Source organism: Myodes glareolus, chromosome 26, assembly GCF_982192425.1.
Source record: "Myodes glareolus chromosome 26, mMyoGla1.1, whole genome shotgun sequence".
Classification (NCBI taxonomy): Eukaryota; Metazoa; Chordata; class Mammalia; order Rodentia; family Cricetidae; genus Myodes; species Myodes glareolus.
The window spans coordinates 15,620,587-15,639,729 of NC_142051.1; the positions used below are offsets into that span (position 1 = coordinate 15,620,587).

The 19,143-nt window shown below is 40.4% G+C and overlaps 1 protein-coding gene across 6 annotated transcripts in view; it reads right to left on the reverse strand.

The window, feature by feature from the left end:
• Ptprr (protein tyrosine phosphatase receptor type R) overlaps positions 1-19,143 on the reverse strand; it is a 235,498-nt gene that overhangs the window by 24,115 nt on the left and 192,240 nt on the right. For all 6 annotated transcript variants that reach the window (XM_085683131.2, XM_048418575.3, XM_085683133.2 and 3 more), the window contains 4 exons: positions 17,776-17,860; positions 11,633-11,712; positions 10,681-10,818; positions 661-771 (listed from right to left, as the gene is read on the reverse strand). In XM_085683131.2, coding sequence (XP_085539257.1) covers positions 661-771; positions 10,681-10,818; positions 11,633-11,712; positions 17,776-17,860 — 414 coding nt within the window. The remainder of the gene's footprint in view (positions 1-660; positions 772-10,680; positions 10,819-11,632; positions 11,713-17,775; positions 17,861-19,143) is intronic.

Consider the following 19,143-nt stretch of genomic DNA (forward strand, 5'->3'; position numbering starts at 1 on the left):
TCACGGCCATCCTCTCTGTGGCGCTCCTATCCCAGCAGCAGGCTGTTGATAGATGGACTGGGGTCTTTAGGTTGATCATTCTTTAAAAGCAAAACTAACACCATGGCAATGCTGGCTAGCACTTGCGGCCCCATGGGTTAAGTAAGAGCGTATCTGTATGATGGAAGCTGGTCTAGGGAAGTCCCCGTGAATGACTGTTAACTACAAGCTTTTGAAGTCTTCATCAGCACAGCAGGCTCTTGTTGCCTCCCACAGCCATGCAGCAGCATAGATTTTCTCTTCTTTTCTACAGTTCTGAGGCCTCACTTAATGCCACTTTGACCACAATGACATTAGCATCAAAGTCCTGGCAAGGTGGCCTGAATAAGCCTTAGTTAATGGATTTCCAAAGATTAACCCAGAGAGGGTCCATAAGTGAAAATTAGATGATGCCAACATCTACAAAACAAACTGTCTTAATGCCTAATTACGTGAATTTAATTATTCCAAATCTTAGCAGTATCAAACAACAAGGGAGGAATGATAGCTTGTCTGTGGTCTCAGGACGCTCTCGTTTGTGTCCGCTGAATCAATTAGTACTTCGGATAAGTCATTTCAAAGAAGAAATGTAACACCTTATCGTCACTGACTTTGAAGACGGCACCGGCTGCACAGCCTTACCTTTAAGACGAGGTTTCGGATGGTGTAGCTGTCGCATTCATGCACACTGATGACCAGGACCTCAACCTTGCCGTAAATCCCCCTCTTTTCGGGCCAGTAGAGCACACATTTCTGCGGGGGGAGAAAGAACACAGCAAATCTTTGTAGTGCTCTTTCTTCAAAGGTCTCAATTTTTCTCATTGAATTAAAAAATTCAGAAGTCCCTGGGAGGCCTGCCTGCTCTTTTCTGAGGGGAGGCAGAGTGGGGTGCATCTGGGAGGGGAGAGGCTGGGGAAGCAGGGGAGGGGAACAGTGGTCGAGATGTAATATATGAAAGAAGAATAAAAATTTCAAAAGTCAGTTTTATTATTCTGTAAAGGTACTAGGACAAGATGAATTATGTGATGTATAGAGAGATGGCTTGTATGATGACAGATGAACTGAATGATGTAGAGATGAACTGTATGATGTAGAGATGAATTGTATGATATAGAGATGAATTGTATGATGTAGAGATGAACTGTATGAAGTAGAGATGAACTGTATGAAGTAGAGATGGACTGTATGATGTAGACATGAACTGTATGATATAGAGATGGATTGTATGATGTAGAGATGAATTGTATGATGTAGAGATGAATTGTATGATATAGAGATGAATTGTATGATGTAGAGATGAACTGTATGAAGTAGAGATGGACTGTATGATGTAGACATGAACTGTATGATATAGAGATGGATTGTATGATGTAGAGATGAATTGTATGATAAAGAGATGAATTGTATGATGTAGACATGAATTGTACGATATAGAGATGAACTGTATGAAGTAGAGATGAACTGTATGATGTAGAGATGAACTATACAATGTAGAGATGAACTGTATGATGTATAAAACGGAGCTCAATAAAGTTTGTGTTTGGAAAGTGTTTGTCCCACTTTACTATTAACCCCACACTAGTCATAATGACAAGCTAAAATTTCCCCAAACTCCAACAAGGATTAGTAATCCCTTAATAACCAACAAGTATAAGAAATGTTCTCTACCACAGTGGCTGCAGGCAGGCTCCAGTCCCTGCTTCCTCACACCAAGGTGCCTGCAGGAATATGTGTCACACGCCCACAGAATAAAGGTCACCTGGCGTGCAAGGCAGGCGTAGTGACAGTTAGTATATCAAAGCAGCATTCTTTCCATGTCCAGTGATGTGCTTTGATTCACTATGAGACCTACTGACATAACCGTGGAACAGAGTTATGCTTGACACATTTTTATAATGGATCCTCCGTGAAGGATTCGATAGGATCAATAATAATGATATTATAAATTGCAAGTTAGGGGATATAGCATTGGGGTTAAAGGGCAGACTTTGGACTCAGAGGACTGAGGTTCAGATTTTAGCCCTTGGGTAGAACATTGGCTTCTCTAGGCTTAGTTTCCTCATAACTTCCTACATGTCACGTGCTTAGGAGAAAGCCAGGCATAAAGTAAGTGCTTAAAACATGTTGTTGTTAACTATGTTTTGGTTCCTTACTGCACTTTACTTATTTATTTTGTGTGTATATGTATGTGTGGGCATGCACATGACACGGGTCATGTGTGGATGTCAGAGGACATCGGGCTAGAACTGGTTCTCTCCTGCCACTGTGTGGGTCTCAGGGATTAACTCGGGTCATCAGGCTGGGTGGCAAGTTCTTTATCAACTCAGCCTTTCTGCCAGCACTTGTTGGCAAATTTTGTAAAACAAAATTTTCATTTATATGTGTGCTTGAGTTCACATATATTTATTCCCACTCATATTTACTCTCAGAAGTGTGGGTGCCAGTGGAGACCCGGTGAGGACATCTGACTATCTGGAGCTATGTCATCTAAGGTGGGTGGAGCTCTGGTCCTCTGGGAGAGCAGTAAGGACTTTTAACCATTGAGCCATCTCACCCTCTACCTTGCTGCTATATTTTAAGGCTCCTTGGTGATAATTCCCAATAATATACACATTTATATAGAAATTCTTTCACATGTTGTCATCAATTAGGGTCTTATATATCTAGGATACTTGATTCTTCACGTGTATGGTAAAGGTATATGAACACTTGAAATAAAAGTTAAATACATATAAATTCAAAACTCCAGCAAACATTCATAGAGCCACAGAATTAAAGGGAAGGCATAAGCTATGGCAGAAACACACCTTTAAGGTTTTATCATGACATCACTCCAACATCCAGCTGCCAGGAAGATAACCGTACAATCTGGTGGAGCGGTTTCTTTCACCCGTTGCGATAAACTCATACGTTTTTACATATTTGCCCTTTCCAATACAGTTGAAATCACTTTAGCTTTATTTATATGTCGCCCAAACTGAATAACTTCACGCTACTATTAAAAGCCGGTGCCAGGCAAGAGGGCTTAGCTTGCTCAACTGATGACCTGAGTTTGGTCCCTCGATCCCATAGGTCGCAGCAGCAAACCAATTCTACAAAGCTATCATGGGACCTTGGCATGTCCCCACTCCTACCCCTGTTCTTTCCATCCTGGCAAATCATGAATAAAATTTAAAAAAAAATTAAAAGATCTCCCTCTCTATGGGTCTCTCTCTCTCTCTCTCTCTCTCTCTCTCTTTCTGTATACAAGCCTATTCACCCACATGTAGACACCGGAAGAGGATATCAGGTGTCCTGTACTACTATTCTCTGCCTTCTGTTCTTGAAATCACTGAAGCTGCAGGTAGCCTGGCCTCCAGGGAGCCCCCACCAACCCTCCTGTTTACAGTCCTGGGGTTACAGGAGCACACAGCGGTGCCAGCGTTTTTATGTGGTCGCTTGGTATTCAAACTCAAGTCCTCGTGTTTGACCAGCAAGATCTCCTGTACAGCCCTGGATGCCACGCAGTTAGACTAACTGGTTTGACTAGCTTTCTTTGGTGGAAACTCAGTGATTTAACTTATCGTGCACCCTAGTACTCATGTTTCCCAGATGAGCCAGGGAGGCTGATAGAACCTTGGTAAGAACTGACCAAAGAAAAAGGCCTGTTGTGGCTCAGTAGTCTGACATGTGCCCCATTGTCCACAAGCAGGTCTGAGCAGCAGGGCTCTTTTGAAGGAAAGTGACTCTCAGAACCAAGGAGGAAATGGGCCAGGTGGGAGCTTGGTGCCCGCACCCTGATTTGAGTGGTGTACAATACAACTTGAAACGTGGAAGCCTGGTCCTCAGTTCCCTTAAGCTTGCTTGGTCTTCTTGTGTTTTCCTCGCTTTCTTACCAAAAAAGCAGCTGGCAGGCAACTCCCAGCAGATGATACAGTATGACTTGTTCATCCAACAAACAACCTTTAATTAGCATCCCGTCTCCTTTCTAAGTTACGATAGCTATTTTTACATACAGAACCCCCAACCTCTTGCAATGGAGGAAAATAGAAAGAGATCAGATCAGTGTGAATGCTTTTGAATATTCTCCCAGGAGTGGGATGGGGCTAAAAATGTGACTGTTCAAGGAGTCCAAGTTTATGTTAAAATTATTGTCCTGACTTGCATCATAGGGCTTATTTATTTGTAGTGAGAGCAATGACCAATGACGTGAAGGAGGCAGAAAATGCTGTCTTACAGATAATTCTGGGGAGCCTCACTAAGAAAGAAATTCAAAGTATCACACCATCTAGGTGAATACAGTCTCAAATCACTACTATCATTCTGGTAACTGAGCTCGGCCTTTTAGTAAGACTAACTATTAGCCCCAAGAATCCATAATTTGGAAGAGAAAAAAGGTTTTTGTGTGCGTGTAAACAAGTAATTATCAGGCCGACTGAAAGTGTTGTGCAAATTAATTTTTTGAATGATTCTTCAAAGGGAGGCGTTTATAGAAAGAGTAGAACACAAGGGGAGGCATAGTTAGGAATTTGATTACCAAACAACATGCCTGTTTCAAGGTTATGTGTGTGTGTGTGTGTGTGTGTGTGTGTGTATAAAATCAAAGAGATGTTTGCTGTATGAGTTAAAGCTATGTATCATCACATGAAAAATGGCTCTGAATTAAAGATTCAGTTTAAGGCTCTGTCAGTATATGGGAGGGATAGAATGGCAGCATATTGTCTATAATTACTATTTTACTATTACAGATTCTGTTATCCCTGGTGCATCAGCTAAATATTATTAACATATGCACAATTTCACCATTAAACATACTTCCACCATCAATGTATCATTCGATTCCTTGCATAATATCTCCTGAGGTTGGTAGGTGTGGTGGTTTGATGGAAAGGACCCCATAGGCTCATATGTTTGAATGGTTGGTCCCCAGTCAGTGGAACTGTTTGAGAAGGATTAGGAGGTGTGGCCTTGCTGGAGAAGGAGTGTCATTGGGGGTGGGCTTTGAGGTTTCAAAATTGCACACCAGGCTGAGTCTCTCTCTCTCTCTCTCTCTCTCTCTCTCTCTCTCTCTCTCTCTCTCATGCCTATAGCTCAGGATGTAATGCTCTCAGCTCCAGCACCATGCTTGTCTGCTTCCTGCCACGATGATCATGGATTAACCCTCCAAAACCCTAAGCAAGTTCTCAATTTAATGCTTTTTTTTTTATGAGAATTGCCTTGATCATGGTGCCTCTTCACAGCAACAGAACACTGACTAAGACAGTAGATAAGCAACAGGTATCACTTAATTTAAAGTCATTTTATGGGCCAGGACACCAAGAGCCTGGTGATTTGTTAGGAATAAAGAAAACGATCATCAAATCACAACAAGACAGCCATAAGGTTTCTGTGAAGCTTAAGAACCTAAATAGGATTCATCACCAATACTGTTTCACAGGCTTTCCTGCGTGCTTCCCCACTTAAAATATGTTACGGGGGAACTTTGAGAGTGTGGATACACATTTTATAACCTGGAACCCTAGTTTCAGAATGGCACTCGAAACGAAACAGAAGCAAAACCAAATATACCTCAGCGCCATTATTAAAACGTGGATTTTGCATGTGTGTATTTGTTTGTGTGTCTAGGCACAGATGTGTGTGTCCGTGTGTGTGCAAAGCGGAGGACACGTTTCTGTGCTGTCACTGTGAGAGAGAGGCTAGTGATTTTGTGTGGTTGTGCTGGGGCTCAGCAAAGGACCCGAGTGAGCCGCTATTGCTGTGCTGTGAAAGTGCCTTGAGCTCCAGCGGCTGTTACAGAACCAAGAGTTAGACTTCCTGCCCCTGCAGCTCGACCCTCAGAGCCCCAGGAAGCAGCTCCCTCTGAAGTATCCTTATCTGAAGGAGGGAAGTTCTTCCAGGCCCTCCCTAGAATCTCCAAAGGAAGATTCACCAGTGGAAAGAACAAGAATTGTCACCCCACCCAGCGAGCCCAGATGAACTTTGTTCAAGACTCTGATCTCTTCTTCTGGCCCATTTACTTCCCCTAAAAACAATTCTCAGGATGGTTATGGCGGTTCACTCTGGTAATCCCAGTACTTAGAAGGCCAAGGGAAGTGGGTGGTGAGTTTGAGGTTAGCCTGGACTACCTAGGTTAGCCTGACTCAAAAATCTAATACACACATATGAATAAAACAAAACAAAACAATAAAGAAGACTGAGACCAAACAAGAAGCCCTTCCCTTCCCCCAGTGAATTTCTAAACACAGCTTACACATCTGCTTCATTTTCCCAAAGGAAAACCGCATGTAAGGATTTTAATCTTATCGGATATTCACTTTCCATTCTTGTGAAGTTCCTGTGTATCTACAATGTTTGTGTTGCTCTCTCCTGGTGACTCTCTTTTAGCTTACTCCAGCAGACTTAATTTGTGAAACTTCAGAGTGCAGAGGGGAAGTTCCTTTACACTTATGGTGTGTTCTGTATCAGCCTTCACTGGAATGTGGTTTTTCAAGAACCTCTGCCATTTGGTCTGATAATGTATGAATATATCTTAATAAACATCAGCTAGTTAGAGGTGTGAACTATGGCAAAGAGAATACTCACAATGTTGAAAACATAATATACAATGGGATATAAGTACCCTGTCTTTTTCTTTATATCAGTTCTAAGCCTTCCTATGTCTTCTATTAGCATGCCCCCCATTTTCATCTCTTGCCTATACAGACCTCTAGACCTTTAATTCTAAGTACCACCCCAAAGTCTCCAGGACTCCCCAAACTTTGTACGTGAAATGCAAAGCTCATTCTCTTCCCTCAAAATCTGCCTTTTTCTCCCAGTTTGGGTTCATGGCACCCCATCCACTCAGCTCTCTAAACCAGGGTCCAGTGCTCCTTCATCTGCCTCAGCTTCAATCACAACAAAGCCCTGCGGCTCTCAGCTCTGGAACATTCCTCAACTCAATTCCCTGTTCTAAGGTCCCCCCCATCTGCCTTAACTCAGTCCCTCAGCATTTCTTGCCTGGACCATTGCTACGACTTTCTAACTTATTTTTCCTTGGGTTTTCCAAATCCAAAGCCCAGAACCTTCCTAAAGAATTCTTCTCACGTTGAGACTCATTTAACAAAGGAAAGGCTCAAAATCGCCTGCAACGCTTTTATTCTAAAAACTCATTGTTCAGCCCTAGTTTTTTTTAATTTTTTTTTGTTTATTCTCATTTTGTAAGATGTGCCTGAGATTATAGGAATTATTAAAAGGAAGGTGGTGATTATTCATTTTGTTATTTATTAGAAAGTCAACAGTTCATAAACATATGAAGCGTGGGAACTTCTAAAGATATCTCCACCTCCGTACTGTTTGGAGGAAATGATTTCTGTCTATCTTAAACAATGACACTGAGCACAATTGAGATCTGGCCAGTGTTCAGTAGCCAGCATTTTCCCGGCGGTGTGAACCTATGGTGTACTGTTTTTTTTTTTTTTTTTTTTTTTTTTGACTAGACTTCTCAGAATCGTTTTGATCGGTAGAACATTGGAGTTGCCTGTATGATATTACATGCATAATGTGCCTGGGCATAAAAGATTTTCATTTTAGTTTAAAGGAGAAGGAATGGTTAAAAGCACTGTCGTGCACTGTTTTGGATTATGCCTGGCTACAGGAAATAAACAAGCGGCAGATATCACAGCAAATGCATAACATGCTTGACTTTCCTATCCCCGGGAGTGTATCGCAAACACTTCAAAAAGATAAGAGGCTGAATGGTAAAAAGTGAAAAACAAACCAATAAAGTACGCCTTCAAGTTCTGAGTTATGCAGCCAAAGAGAAAAACAAACTCCTCAACAACATTTTAAAGTGAGAGTTATTTTTTTAAAAGGTATCCTAGCTTTCACTAGATTCACACAGCTCTTTTGTGGGCACAGGAAAAACAGAATGGAAGCAAAAAATTAAGAAAAAGCTTTTCTCCCTTGCGGGTGGGGTGCAGTGTGGGAAGAGAGCTTACATACCCCCAAGGGATGCACTTCCTCTTCTCCCTTGTGGGTGCAGGGTGAAGAGAGAGCTTGCGTACCTCCAGGGGATGAACCCCCTCTTCTCCCTTGTGGGTGCAGGGTGGAGAGAGAGCTTGCGTACCTCCAGGGGATGTACCCTGCAGCACTTTAACTTTTAGATTTGACCCTTAGCAGTTCTGGTAGGAGTATAGCAGTTCTGGTAGGAGTATAGCCTTGGTCCAGGGGTTAAAGAAGGGTGACCATTCATTGGGGCTCTGACATAGCCCCAGTCGCTCATAGTGGGTTTCTTTAAAACGTGTTACATAAATACGATGCTTAAGGGATGTTCTCTAACTATCAACCTTATTCTGCCCTGAAAAGCTCCAGTTAGACAGGTATGGGACGCTTTGGAGGAAGATAGTGGCCGCAGAGGTATGATCAGTATACATTGTGCAAATTTATGAACTATTAAAAGGATAGAAAATATCAAAAGAACAAATTAAGGCACTTACAGCATGTGTCTCATCTTTTTTATGAGTGAATGAAAATGTATCACAGAAGCTGAGATTTAAGAGGCTCAAGTGAGCACAAATCATAATTTAACACAAAGTCACTGCAACCTGTTAGATAATCTTCACGAGACGCTCTTCCACATATGCTCTCCTAACATTAATCCTTAGTGATTCTGCACAATTTATAATAAGCAATGTTTTCTCTTCAAAATATATGTATTCCAAAAACCATGTACTTACACATATTACAAATAATTACATACTCATGTTTGTTTCCTATGTTTGTTTTTTTTCTAAACACTTATTTTTATTTATGTGTTTGTGAGTGCCCAAGGTCAGAAAGAATGCCAGATCCCCAGGAGCTAGAGCAGCAGGCAGTTGTGAGCTACCCGATTGTGGGTGCTGGACTCCAAACCCTCTCCTCTGAAAGGTTAGTGAGCACATTAACCACTGAGCCAGATCTCCAGTCCCCTCACAGCACCAATTGTGGGTGCTGGACTCCAAACTCTCTCCTCTGAAAGGTTAGTGAGCACATTAACCACTGAGTCAGATCTCCAGCCCCCTCACAGCCTTGATTTTATCTTAATTAATTAATTATTTTGAGGCAGGATCTCACTCTGTAGCCCAGGATGACTTTCAACTCACAATTGTCTTACTGTCTCAGCATCCTTGGTGTTAAAATTTCAGGTGTGAGACACCATGCCTAGCTGATTTCATTTTTAATAGAAGAAATAGAATTTATAAGGATTTAAATAGGTTCTAAGACACTGATTACATCATGAAAATTTATTTAGACATGTGTAATTTCTACTATCACAGTCGTATCATAAATGCCTTCCCCACAAAAGTGTGCAAGGCTTGGCTGCTAGCTTTGGCATTAGGGTGAACCAGCCACCATATTACATAAATTGTCTACACACATACACAGATGTGCACACGAAGAGGTACATGCTGGAACGTGGAGAATCCGTCCCATCACAGAGATGAAGCATGCATTGTGAACAACCGTGCAGGGATTGTCAGAGAGTTAATCCATCAACAGGTTGACAGTATATGCGAAAAGGCTGAGAGCATTAGGGCTCATTTCTGCTGTGCAGCCCTGGGATTATTACATAGCAGATACATAGACAGATAGGGAGTTGCATGTATAACTTCACCTACTTGAAAGAAACACAATATCTTTCTGGACACATTTCATTTATTATAGCAAAAATGAAAGAAAATAGCAATTTTTTGAAAAGATTTTAAGTTCTGTGGGTTTGGATTCTTTCAACTAGTTGCGGAATTATACAGGTGAACTTGTAGCTTACCGAAAGAGAAAAAGAGAAATCTGAGTTGCCCTAAATGGTGTAATGATTTTGACAAGAAAACAACAAAAACCAATATCAACTAAAGTCAGTCATCAATTATTTCAACAAGATGCCAGGCACACAGCAGCACCTGGAATGGCGGCCCCCAATAGTTGCTCAACTTTGTTCCTAGGGTGCAAAATATAGAATAAGTCATTCTGCAAGCCAAGCCCTTAGAAAAGATTGCTATTGTGGAGATAAATTTACATTTGACTGTTTTTTTAAATGGGGGCAGATTTCTTACTATAAAGCCATTGGGAAAGGAGTTATCGCTTCTCTCCAATGTGTCTTTCAGTCTCATTTTCCTAAGCAGTCCCTACTTGTCCCCTGTTAAACGCTGTCACATACTCCTTCACCTCACCACTCCCTTGTCTCGGTCTGGTTTGTATCCAACAGCATCTATCCCTTCTACTGTGCTGTTATTGACAGGTTTGTTGTGTCTCTCCTACTAGGAAGTTAAAGTTACCAGTGGAAGGAATCTTGATATATTTTATTTGCTTATATTTATTTCTGTATATTTTAATATATATAGTTGCCAACAACCAGAATGGCATCTGTTAATAAATAAAGGATTGCTTTCTTTTGGAATAATTTTTATTTCGTCACTGCCTTTACTGAGATATATGTGTGCAAATGAGACACATGTATGCCACATGTGTTAAGTTGCCTGAAGGAAGGCTGTCACTCACAGAACAACACCCACTATCATTTGCTGGAGGTGTAAAGTGACCTTGTCATTTAATGTCTATGTTCTATATTATACGAATATTTTCTAAGCACATGCGATCTCATTTATTCCAAATCTCTCTTATGGTAGGAATAGTCAGGTATTACATCCAGAACTGCGCTAAACATCATACCTCATTTTTCTCCTTGAGTTTCGTGATCATAACAATCACGGGGCTGTCTTCCTGCCAAACCATCTGCCAGAAGTCGTTCACAGTGTTGATCATGGGGCCCTGCGTGGCAATGAAAGCTTTCTCCTTGCCACTGTAGCCCTGTGGAGGAAAGAGACAAACACATTAGTTTATATATATGGATTGCAGTGGACATTTGGTGTGATGGCGGGAGTGAGCTTCCCAATAACAGAGTTGTGGTAGGTCAAAGTAGCTGCCCTGATACTAGGACCACCAGGCACATGTATGGTACTTCCTAGAAAATCCAGCTTGCCATTTTGATGTGGGATCCCCCCTGTATGCTGTGAATATGTTTTATTACCATTGGTTAATAAAGACACCACTTTTGTCTATGGCAGGGCAGAATAGAGCTAGGTGGGAAAACTAAACTGAATGCAGGGAGAAAGAAGGCAGAGCCAGGGAGACACCATGTAGCTGCCAAGGGAGAAAGATGCTGGAAACTTACTGGTAGGCCACAACCTCATAGTGATACATGGATTAATAGAAATAAGTTAATTTAAAAAAAGATAAGCGCTAGCTAGAAATATGCCTGAGCCAACAGCCTAATAGTATTGTAGTTAATATAGTTTCTGTGTGATTGTTTTGTCTAGGTGGCCAGGAAACACAAGAGCAGTTTCCTTTTGCACCATCTGGCAGTAAGGGTTGCAAAGTTCAGTTTTACAGAGCATCCACTCTGGGGATTCAGAGCCAAGGAGGACTCACTGTAAGATACCTACCACCGCAGCTGATGTGGCTATAACATACATACACAAAACACTACAGATCAAATTAAAGAGAACTTTATTCTGGGTAAAAAAGAAAGAAGCAAATCTTGGAGGAGGCATCTTTCTGGGGAAAAAAAGATAAAATGGTAAGTCAATATGTCAACCAGAAAGAAATGCAGTTACTTACTTACCCGAATATAATTAGCATTGATGTAAGTACTCAAAGCATCGGTTACATTTTTTGGTCTTAAACACACTCTGCTGAGGGGATCTAAGGAGGAAACCAGAGAGAACACATTGAATAGATTTACTTTCCAAATAAAAAAAAATCTTTAGACCAACCATAAGCAGCAAAGAGAAGTGTGCAAATTCAAAGCCATTAACTCAGCATCAGTGTTTGTCTCTGGTGCACATGTGTGTCCATCTATTGATACTGATATCTGTGACATTTGGTTCTTCCCACTGACTTTTGATTCTGACACAGGTCATAGCATGTTTCAATGGAGTTCTGATTCTTGACTCTTCTCTCATTTGGACCCTTCTCCTTTTCTTTAGAGTTTGTATTTACAGCCCTATTTTTCTAATGTTCCTCCAGAAAGAACCGGGCTACCCTCACCCAGTTCTTTGTATTTCATTACATTATCCAAGCCAGCCCTTCAGGACCTAACTCTGCCTGGCCTCGCCAGCATGTATCTCAGCAGTGTTCCCTGATTTAGTGAGACTGAATCATAATTGGTATCTTGATGGGCATGAGGATGGGGCAAGCAAGGGGGAAAAGGAGGTTAACAAAATAGCTCCCTTTATCAAGTTTTTGGTCTGTTTCTAAAATAACAAACATTATCAGTCACTATTCGATGTCACTCTGCTGTCAGGACTTCAGAGGTCTTATGTAAACTAACTAGGGAAGTCCAAGGAAAGTTCCCTTAGGTGGTGGCTACTGCTCTCTCAACATTTTCCAAACTGAAAAAGAGTCTTGGTTCACGGGGTGGTCCTTCACTCAGTTTCACCCAAAACACTACAAAACTTCCTCAAATGTGTTTGTGGATGGTCCCAAAGAAGCAGGATGAGTGTGCAGATGCTCAGCGCACTCCTTAAGAAGTCAAGTGTGACCTGAGAGGGTAAGGAACTTGGGCTCAGCAACATGGACCTCTTTTGGGACGTGGGCCTTGGAGGGGAAGATGGACAAATTGTTCTAAAGTGTCCACTTCTGGCCTGGTTCCCTTGACTTTTCCTTCATGCATCATTTTATATCCCAAGGGCTTACATTTTATATCCTAAGTGCTTATGTTTCTGCAAAACCCTTGAGGGAAGGGACCACGCTTGGCTCATGTCTATGTCCTTTATAATTTCCATTTGAGACATGGTTCCTAAAGAATTTAGTTCTAGAATTAATTTCCATCGACTAGTTCAAACACTGCTTTTGATTTCCTAGAGTGTGCGTAACTTAGTGTCTGCTGACTGCTAGATGTTTGCACAGATGCCTCGAGCCGTTCCGGCTTGAGAAGGAGCTTCGCTTTCGTCAGGATTTGTACCCATGGAACACATGAGTTCCAGGAAATTTACTCTGTAAACTGCTCAGAAACAATTCTCCGTCAAGATAAATTAAATTTATGAAAAATAAGCAATTTATAGTAATTTCCATGTATTTAGAGGTTCAGGTACTTGTTTTTAAAGTGAGGTACAATATACAATTACGCAGGGGAAGGCAGTTACCCAGCCAAATCCTTTTCCTTTCTTGTTTCTTCCCAACCTCCTTCCTCATTTTTCTCAATTCCTCCTCCTCCCCATTTTTCTCAATCCCTGCCTTCCTTCCCTTTTCTTTTTCTCCTCAACATTATCAGACATAATTATAGATCTGTTGCATGACGTCTTTGAAAATCTCCTACCCCAATCTCACTAACATACCCATTGCAAGCTTCACCTTTCTGTTTACCAGACAAAAATGAAACCTGATCGGGAGGTATTTTAACTGACATAAGAACAGACATTGTCAAAGATGATTGTATGCTTAAGATTTTCCTTCCTGGCAGAAATACAATTGAGGCTGGAGGGAATGAGAAATGGTAAGATGGGGGTAGTGTACTCCGGAGTCCTGGGCAAACCAAGGGCGTGGGAGTAATATGGTTTGTATAGTTGAATTCAAGAGAGGTGGGAGTTGGAGGAAAGAACACAATTCAGTTGCATAATTAAGGTGTTCATGACCCATCTTTGACTTCACTGCGTAAGAGAGAGAGAGGGTTCCAGGACCACACCGCCCAATACTGCGGCCACCAGCCACCTGATGCTACTGAAATATAATTAACTAAAAAAAGATACCACGTTAAGCATAGTCCTAAGATGAATTAGTGATACTGCAGTGCCCAATCGCCATATATTGGCTTTTATATGAGAAATACAGAATATTCCCAGGTTTGGAGAGCTGACCCCTGCAATGCAGGATGGTGACGACATAGGAGCTCGTGTGTAAGGAGCATGAGGAAATAAGAAGGGCAATGGGGCTCTGGAAAGGCTACTTTCCAGACAGGATTCTTCAAGACATACAGTGTTGCCTTATTTTCTGGAATTTTTTTCTGGATAAATTAATGACAGACCCACCGCTATTTGGGTAGGGAAGGAAAATAGCATCCAATACTGGTTATTGATCTATAAATCTATTAGTTGGGACTCCACTAGTGAGTTTGTACATTGAATGCCTTCAATAGATGTAGAGGGTAGTATTATTTCCCCCTTTTTTGGGGGGTGGGGGAATAAAGAAAGGATGGAAAAAAAGATTAAGTAGCCCATAAATATGGTCAGATTTTTGTGTGACTGGGAAAGAGACTCACTCTAGTGTCTTGCTTGAGTTTCTGCCTCAGGGAGTGGGTCAACTGTCTGCATATCTACCTTGTAATAAGCATGTCATATAAATCTAATACGAATGGAAAACACTATTAAACGTTCTTACCAAACAGCACTGTTTTAAGCAGGAAATAATGACCAGAGTAAATAAGGGGTTTGCAGTTTTGTGTGTATGCTGCTTTATAGTTACATAAATAAATAAACATATATGATGTGTTATTAAACATGCTGATTGTGTGTCGTGACTTCACACTAAGTTATTAGTTGTTGTGTTGTTGCTTCTGTGATTTGGGATATAATCATTTCACCTCTAATGTTTGTTTATACTGCAAGACAGTTTGATCCAAACTTGGCCTTAGGACCTTAATTTAATACTTCATCTGTTCTGAGCTAGACATTGTCCTCAAAGAAGCAGCAACAATTCAATCGACTGTTGGTAAGCAATATACCCACAAAACCAGATAGCCTTAGCAACGCATACACACATGGAGAAGCTGCACATCTAAGGGTTTATTATGGGCCATAGCAATAAAGACAATTATGATATTTACAGTCCTGGTCATCTGCTAATTATCAACTCATGTGACATTTCAATTCTGTGTCATGTTAAAGTCTACAACAAGCCACAAAGAACAGACATGTCTGTCATGACAGTCTTTTCTGATACTTGGAGTCAAAGGTGTGGCATGTCTAAACTATCTATTCTGAGTTATAGTTTGTGAAATGAGGGTGGGAGACATTTTCCACTGAGAATCCATCATTCGCAGCATCAGTTGTCAGCAAAGGCACCCTGGACCAAGTGTCTACCCCAGTACTAGAAATGGAAAAGCTGACACAGACGGTGGAGCTGCTGGTTGATATCGCCCAGGTCAGGAAATAGAGAAGGTGGAACTCTGAAATAACCCAAACAAACTGAAAATTCTTTGGAAATTGCAGGACATATAATCATTGCAGAGGGGACATTAGTCCGGATGACTGAATGCTTGGTATATTTTAGAGAAAGTTTTAAGAAAGAGGGAGAGAGAGGGAGAGATGCCTTTAATCTCATCACTTAGGAGGCAGAGGCAGGAGGATATCTAAGTTTGAGGCCAGCCTGGTCTACAGCGGGAGAGGGAGATCCAGGATAGCCATGGCTACACAGAGAAACCATGTCTTGAAAAATCAGAGAGAGAGAGAGAGAGAGAGAGAGAGAGAGAGAGAGAGAGAGAGAGAGAGAGAGAGGTGGGAGGAGAGGAAATCTTTTTCACCCTCTTCTTTTATAGTCATAAGTAAAATACCTTTCAATAATGATCTGTATCTTAAGAAATAGACTTAACTATTTTGACTCACTAAAAATACATTACAGTGGAGAGATTTTCTGCCAGAACAGAAATCCCATACACAGCATCGATAGTAATTCTTTGTTTGACATTAGCGTATTTTTATTACCACAAATATAAAAGCATATTTTATCTTTTTTGTATCTTGGTATCTTTGAGAAAACTAATAAAATACTGTTTAAATGTTAGTGCCTTTTCCTTTTTAAAAATTCGAGGCCAGCCTGGTCTACAGAGCAAGTTCCAGGACAGGCTCCAAAGCTACACAGAGAAACCCTGTCTTGAAAAACCAAAATAAAATAAAATAAAATAAAAAGATGACTTAGTTATAAAAGTGTGTTTTATCATGACATTGTCATATGTTTACATGATGTGTTTGATTATATTGGTCCCCCATCAACCTCTCTTGTCTCTCATCTCCTGCTGTGCTTCCTTCTCCTCTTAAATATGTTTCTCTACTACTTTCATGTCTTTAAAAATATATCTTGATTCTTCATCTGAAAAATATGTAATATCTGTCCCTTAGTCTGGCTTAGTTCCATCCATTCTCCTGTAAATGACACTTTTGTTCTTCTTCAGGCCCGACTAGGGCTCCACAGTGTGTGCACACCACACTTTCTTTGGCTACCCGTGTTTTGGGGCACCTATGCCAACGCTATAACTTGTCTATTATGAAGCGTTCCACAATAAAAACTATTGCTTTTTCTTTTCTTTCTTTTTCTTTCTTTCTTTTTTTTTAACATTTTAAGTGTTGTATGCCTACTTAGATTCTCTTGTGGATATAATCAGAAGTGTAAAGGTGAACCATATGCTAATTCTATTGTTAATTTTTAAAATATTTCCCATACTCATTTTCATAGCATAAGGAACTGGTTCATTTTTCACCAATCATATAAAAGGGAACTCTTTTACCCTGCCATTCACCAGCTAGCATGTATTATCACTAGGATTTCCAATCTCACTGGGATGAACTGGAATCTCAAAGTAGTCTTCACTTGCTTGTTTTGCATTTGGCTGTGTGTGTGTGTGTGTGTGTGTGTGTGTGTATGTGTTTGTGTGTCTGTCTGTCTGTCTGTCTCACTATGTAGTTCAGGCTAGCTCCAAACTTGTGGTACTCCTCTTGACTCAACCTCCTCAGTGTTAGGATTACCAGCAGGTATAGTGGTCAGGGTTAGGGTTAGCCTAGCTCAGCATCGTTCTGATTTGCATTTCCTCGATGGCTAAGAATATTGAAAACTTTTCATGTATTATTGACCACGTGTACTCTTAGGAACTTTCAAATTCATTGCTTACTTACATCAACCCATCAAAAGAAATGTCTGTGTTTCATAATGCTAGAGTTATTGCTACAAGATATCTAGGGATTTTGCCAAAACCTGAACTGTATTAATTTGTTTACTGATGGGAAATGCCCCCTCTCCTCCATAATGTGTTACATTTTCATGATGGCATTTGAAACATAAAACTTCAGTATTTCGATGAAGCACATTCCATTTGTCCTTTGGTGGTTCATACATCCGGTGTCATCTAAGAAATCACTGACTACTTTAAGCATATGAAAATTTGTACTTTTTCTCTTTTTGCTTTAGCTCCTATCTACATGCAAGTATCCAATCCATTTTGAATTAATTTTCAGATATGGTCCAAGGCAGGACTCAACTTCTTTTCTCTTTCTTTCATGCATATCCATTTATTTATTTTTATTTATTCATTAATTTATTTATTGATTGGATAGCCATGTTTTATTACATTCTATTTTTGTTGTTTTTATTGAACTATACATTTTTCTCTGCTTTCTTCCCTTCCCTCCCTTCCTCCCCTCTCCCCTTGTATCCTCTCCCATGATCCCAATGCTCCCCATTTACTCAGGGGATCTTGTCTTTTTCTCCTTCCTATGTAGATCCATGTATGATGGAAATCAGTTTAGCCATGATATGTGATGTAATAGACCTCTAGAACCATGGATCTTCTGGAATTGTGAGTCGTCATAATGATGAATGTAGCATGAAATAAAGCTACTTCTTTTCAGATAACTTTAGTGGTGACTAACTAGTCTTGACTTCCGTATTTCCACTCTAAGTGTGCTGTCTGATAGGTGTTATGAGGGTTGAAAAGGGTGAGGCAGAAGTGAGTTGGGCAACATGGTTTTACTGGGAAAGCTATCAGCTCTAGAAACTTACTTGGCAAAATGGTCTTATAGCGATTTTTTGTTCCATGACGTGGAATATCAATTTCTTTGGGATCCACAAAGTTCATTGGTATTTCCTGCAAAAACAAATGATATCAAATTGTGTATCTAATGCTGACATAAAGAAAATCTTCCCAGAGGATGTTCTCTCTGTAATCTACTGGATTCCCAAGTTATAAAACTGTAGACTACTCTGCTGGCTGACCAATATCTTTTCTCTCATAAACAGGTAAGATTCAGCCTGTAATCTGACTTGTAAGCAGCATCCCTGTGGGTTTGGAAGTATGATTTTGTATGTAGATACTACAGAGACAGAAAACACCCTACTTGGTTAGTAAGCATTACTGTGAAATCACTTAGGAAAATACTTTTTAAAAAATACAATATATTAAATTTCTTCAAAACGTTTCTATAAGATCAGCAAAGTCGCAGTTCTTTCCATATCAGTTGTGATTCTTTTAGGATCATCAAAAGTTCCCTCAGAAAGCGATAAACATGGAAGAATTTGTTGCTGTTGATCCATGTGCTGAGAAGTTTTTAGTCAAGAGTTCTTCTATCATTGCACTACTTCATTTGTGGTTACGAACGGAACACTTCTGGGGAAAGAGGCCTGTTTTCTCCTACTTAAGAAGAATAGAAGATTCTTATCTGGGAAAGCTATACAACAGATGACTCAAGCAATCGAAGAGCAACGAGTAAGCACAGAAGCGGCTCTGTGCCCACCCAGAAGACTAAGACGGAGTGCTCAAGTAATGAATAGGAACTTTCAAAAGGACACAGGCTAGTGTTTTAAGATTTGCTTATAAAAATACACGTAAAGTGCTTAAATGAACTGAACGAATTAGGGTGGTACGAAATAAAACGACTATTGTTATTTGGTGATTAATGAACAGCAAACCCTTCTATCTTATAAAATGCCTTCCTCTAAGAAAACAACAAATTTACCTTGCTATTTTCAGGCATGCCTATAACGCTGACCACACTGGCTGCCTCCTGTTTTTACCAGTTTTCTTTGTCCCAGTTTTCATTGGAAACAAAATAACGACAACGAAAGAGAAAACTCATCCGGGACCTCACTTCAAGCTGTCTCCATTTTCTGCCAGTCTGAAACCTCAGGAGGAGCCTGGCTACACCTTGAACTGAAAACTTGATTACAGGGAACAACTTCTTTTTCAAAGAGCCCCTTCATTAATTTGTGTTATCTTAGACACTTAAGATAGTCTCTACTCCATGGAAACATCTAAGTTCCTTAGCCCTGAGTCATCAAAATAAAGCTGTAGAATATTCAAGGAAAACCTTTTTATGTTTATTTATCTACATATTTTATTTGATTAGCCAAGATCTCATATAGCCTTGGCTT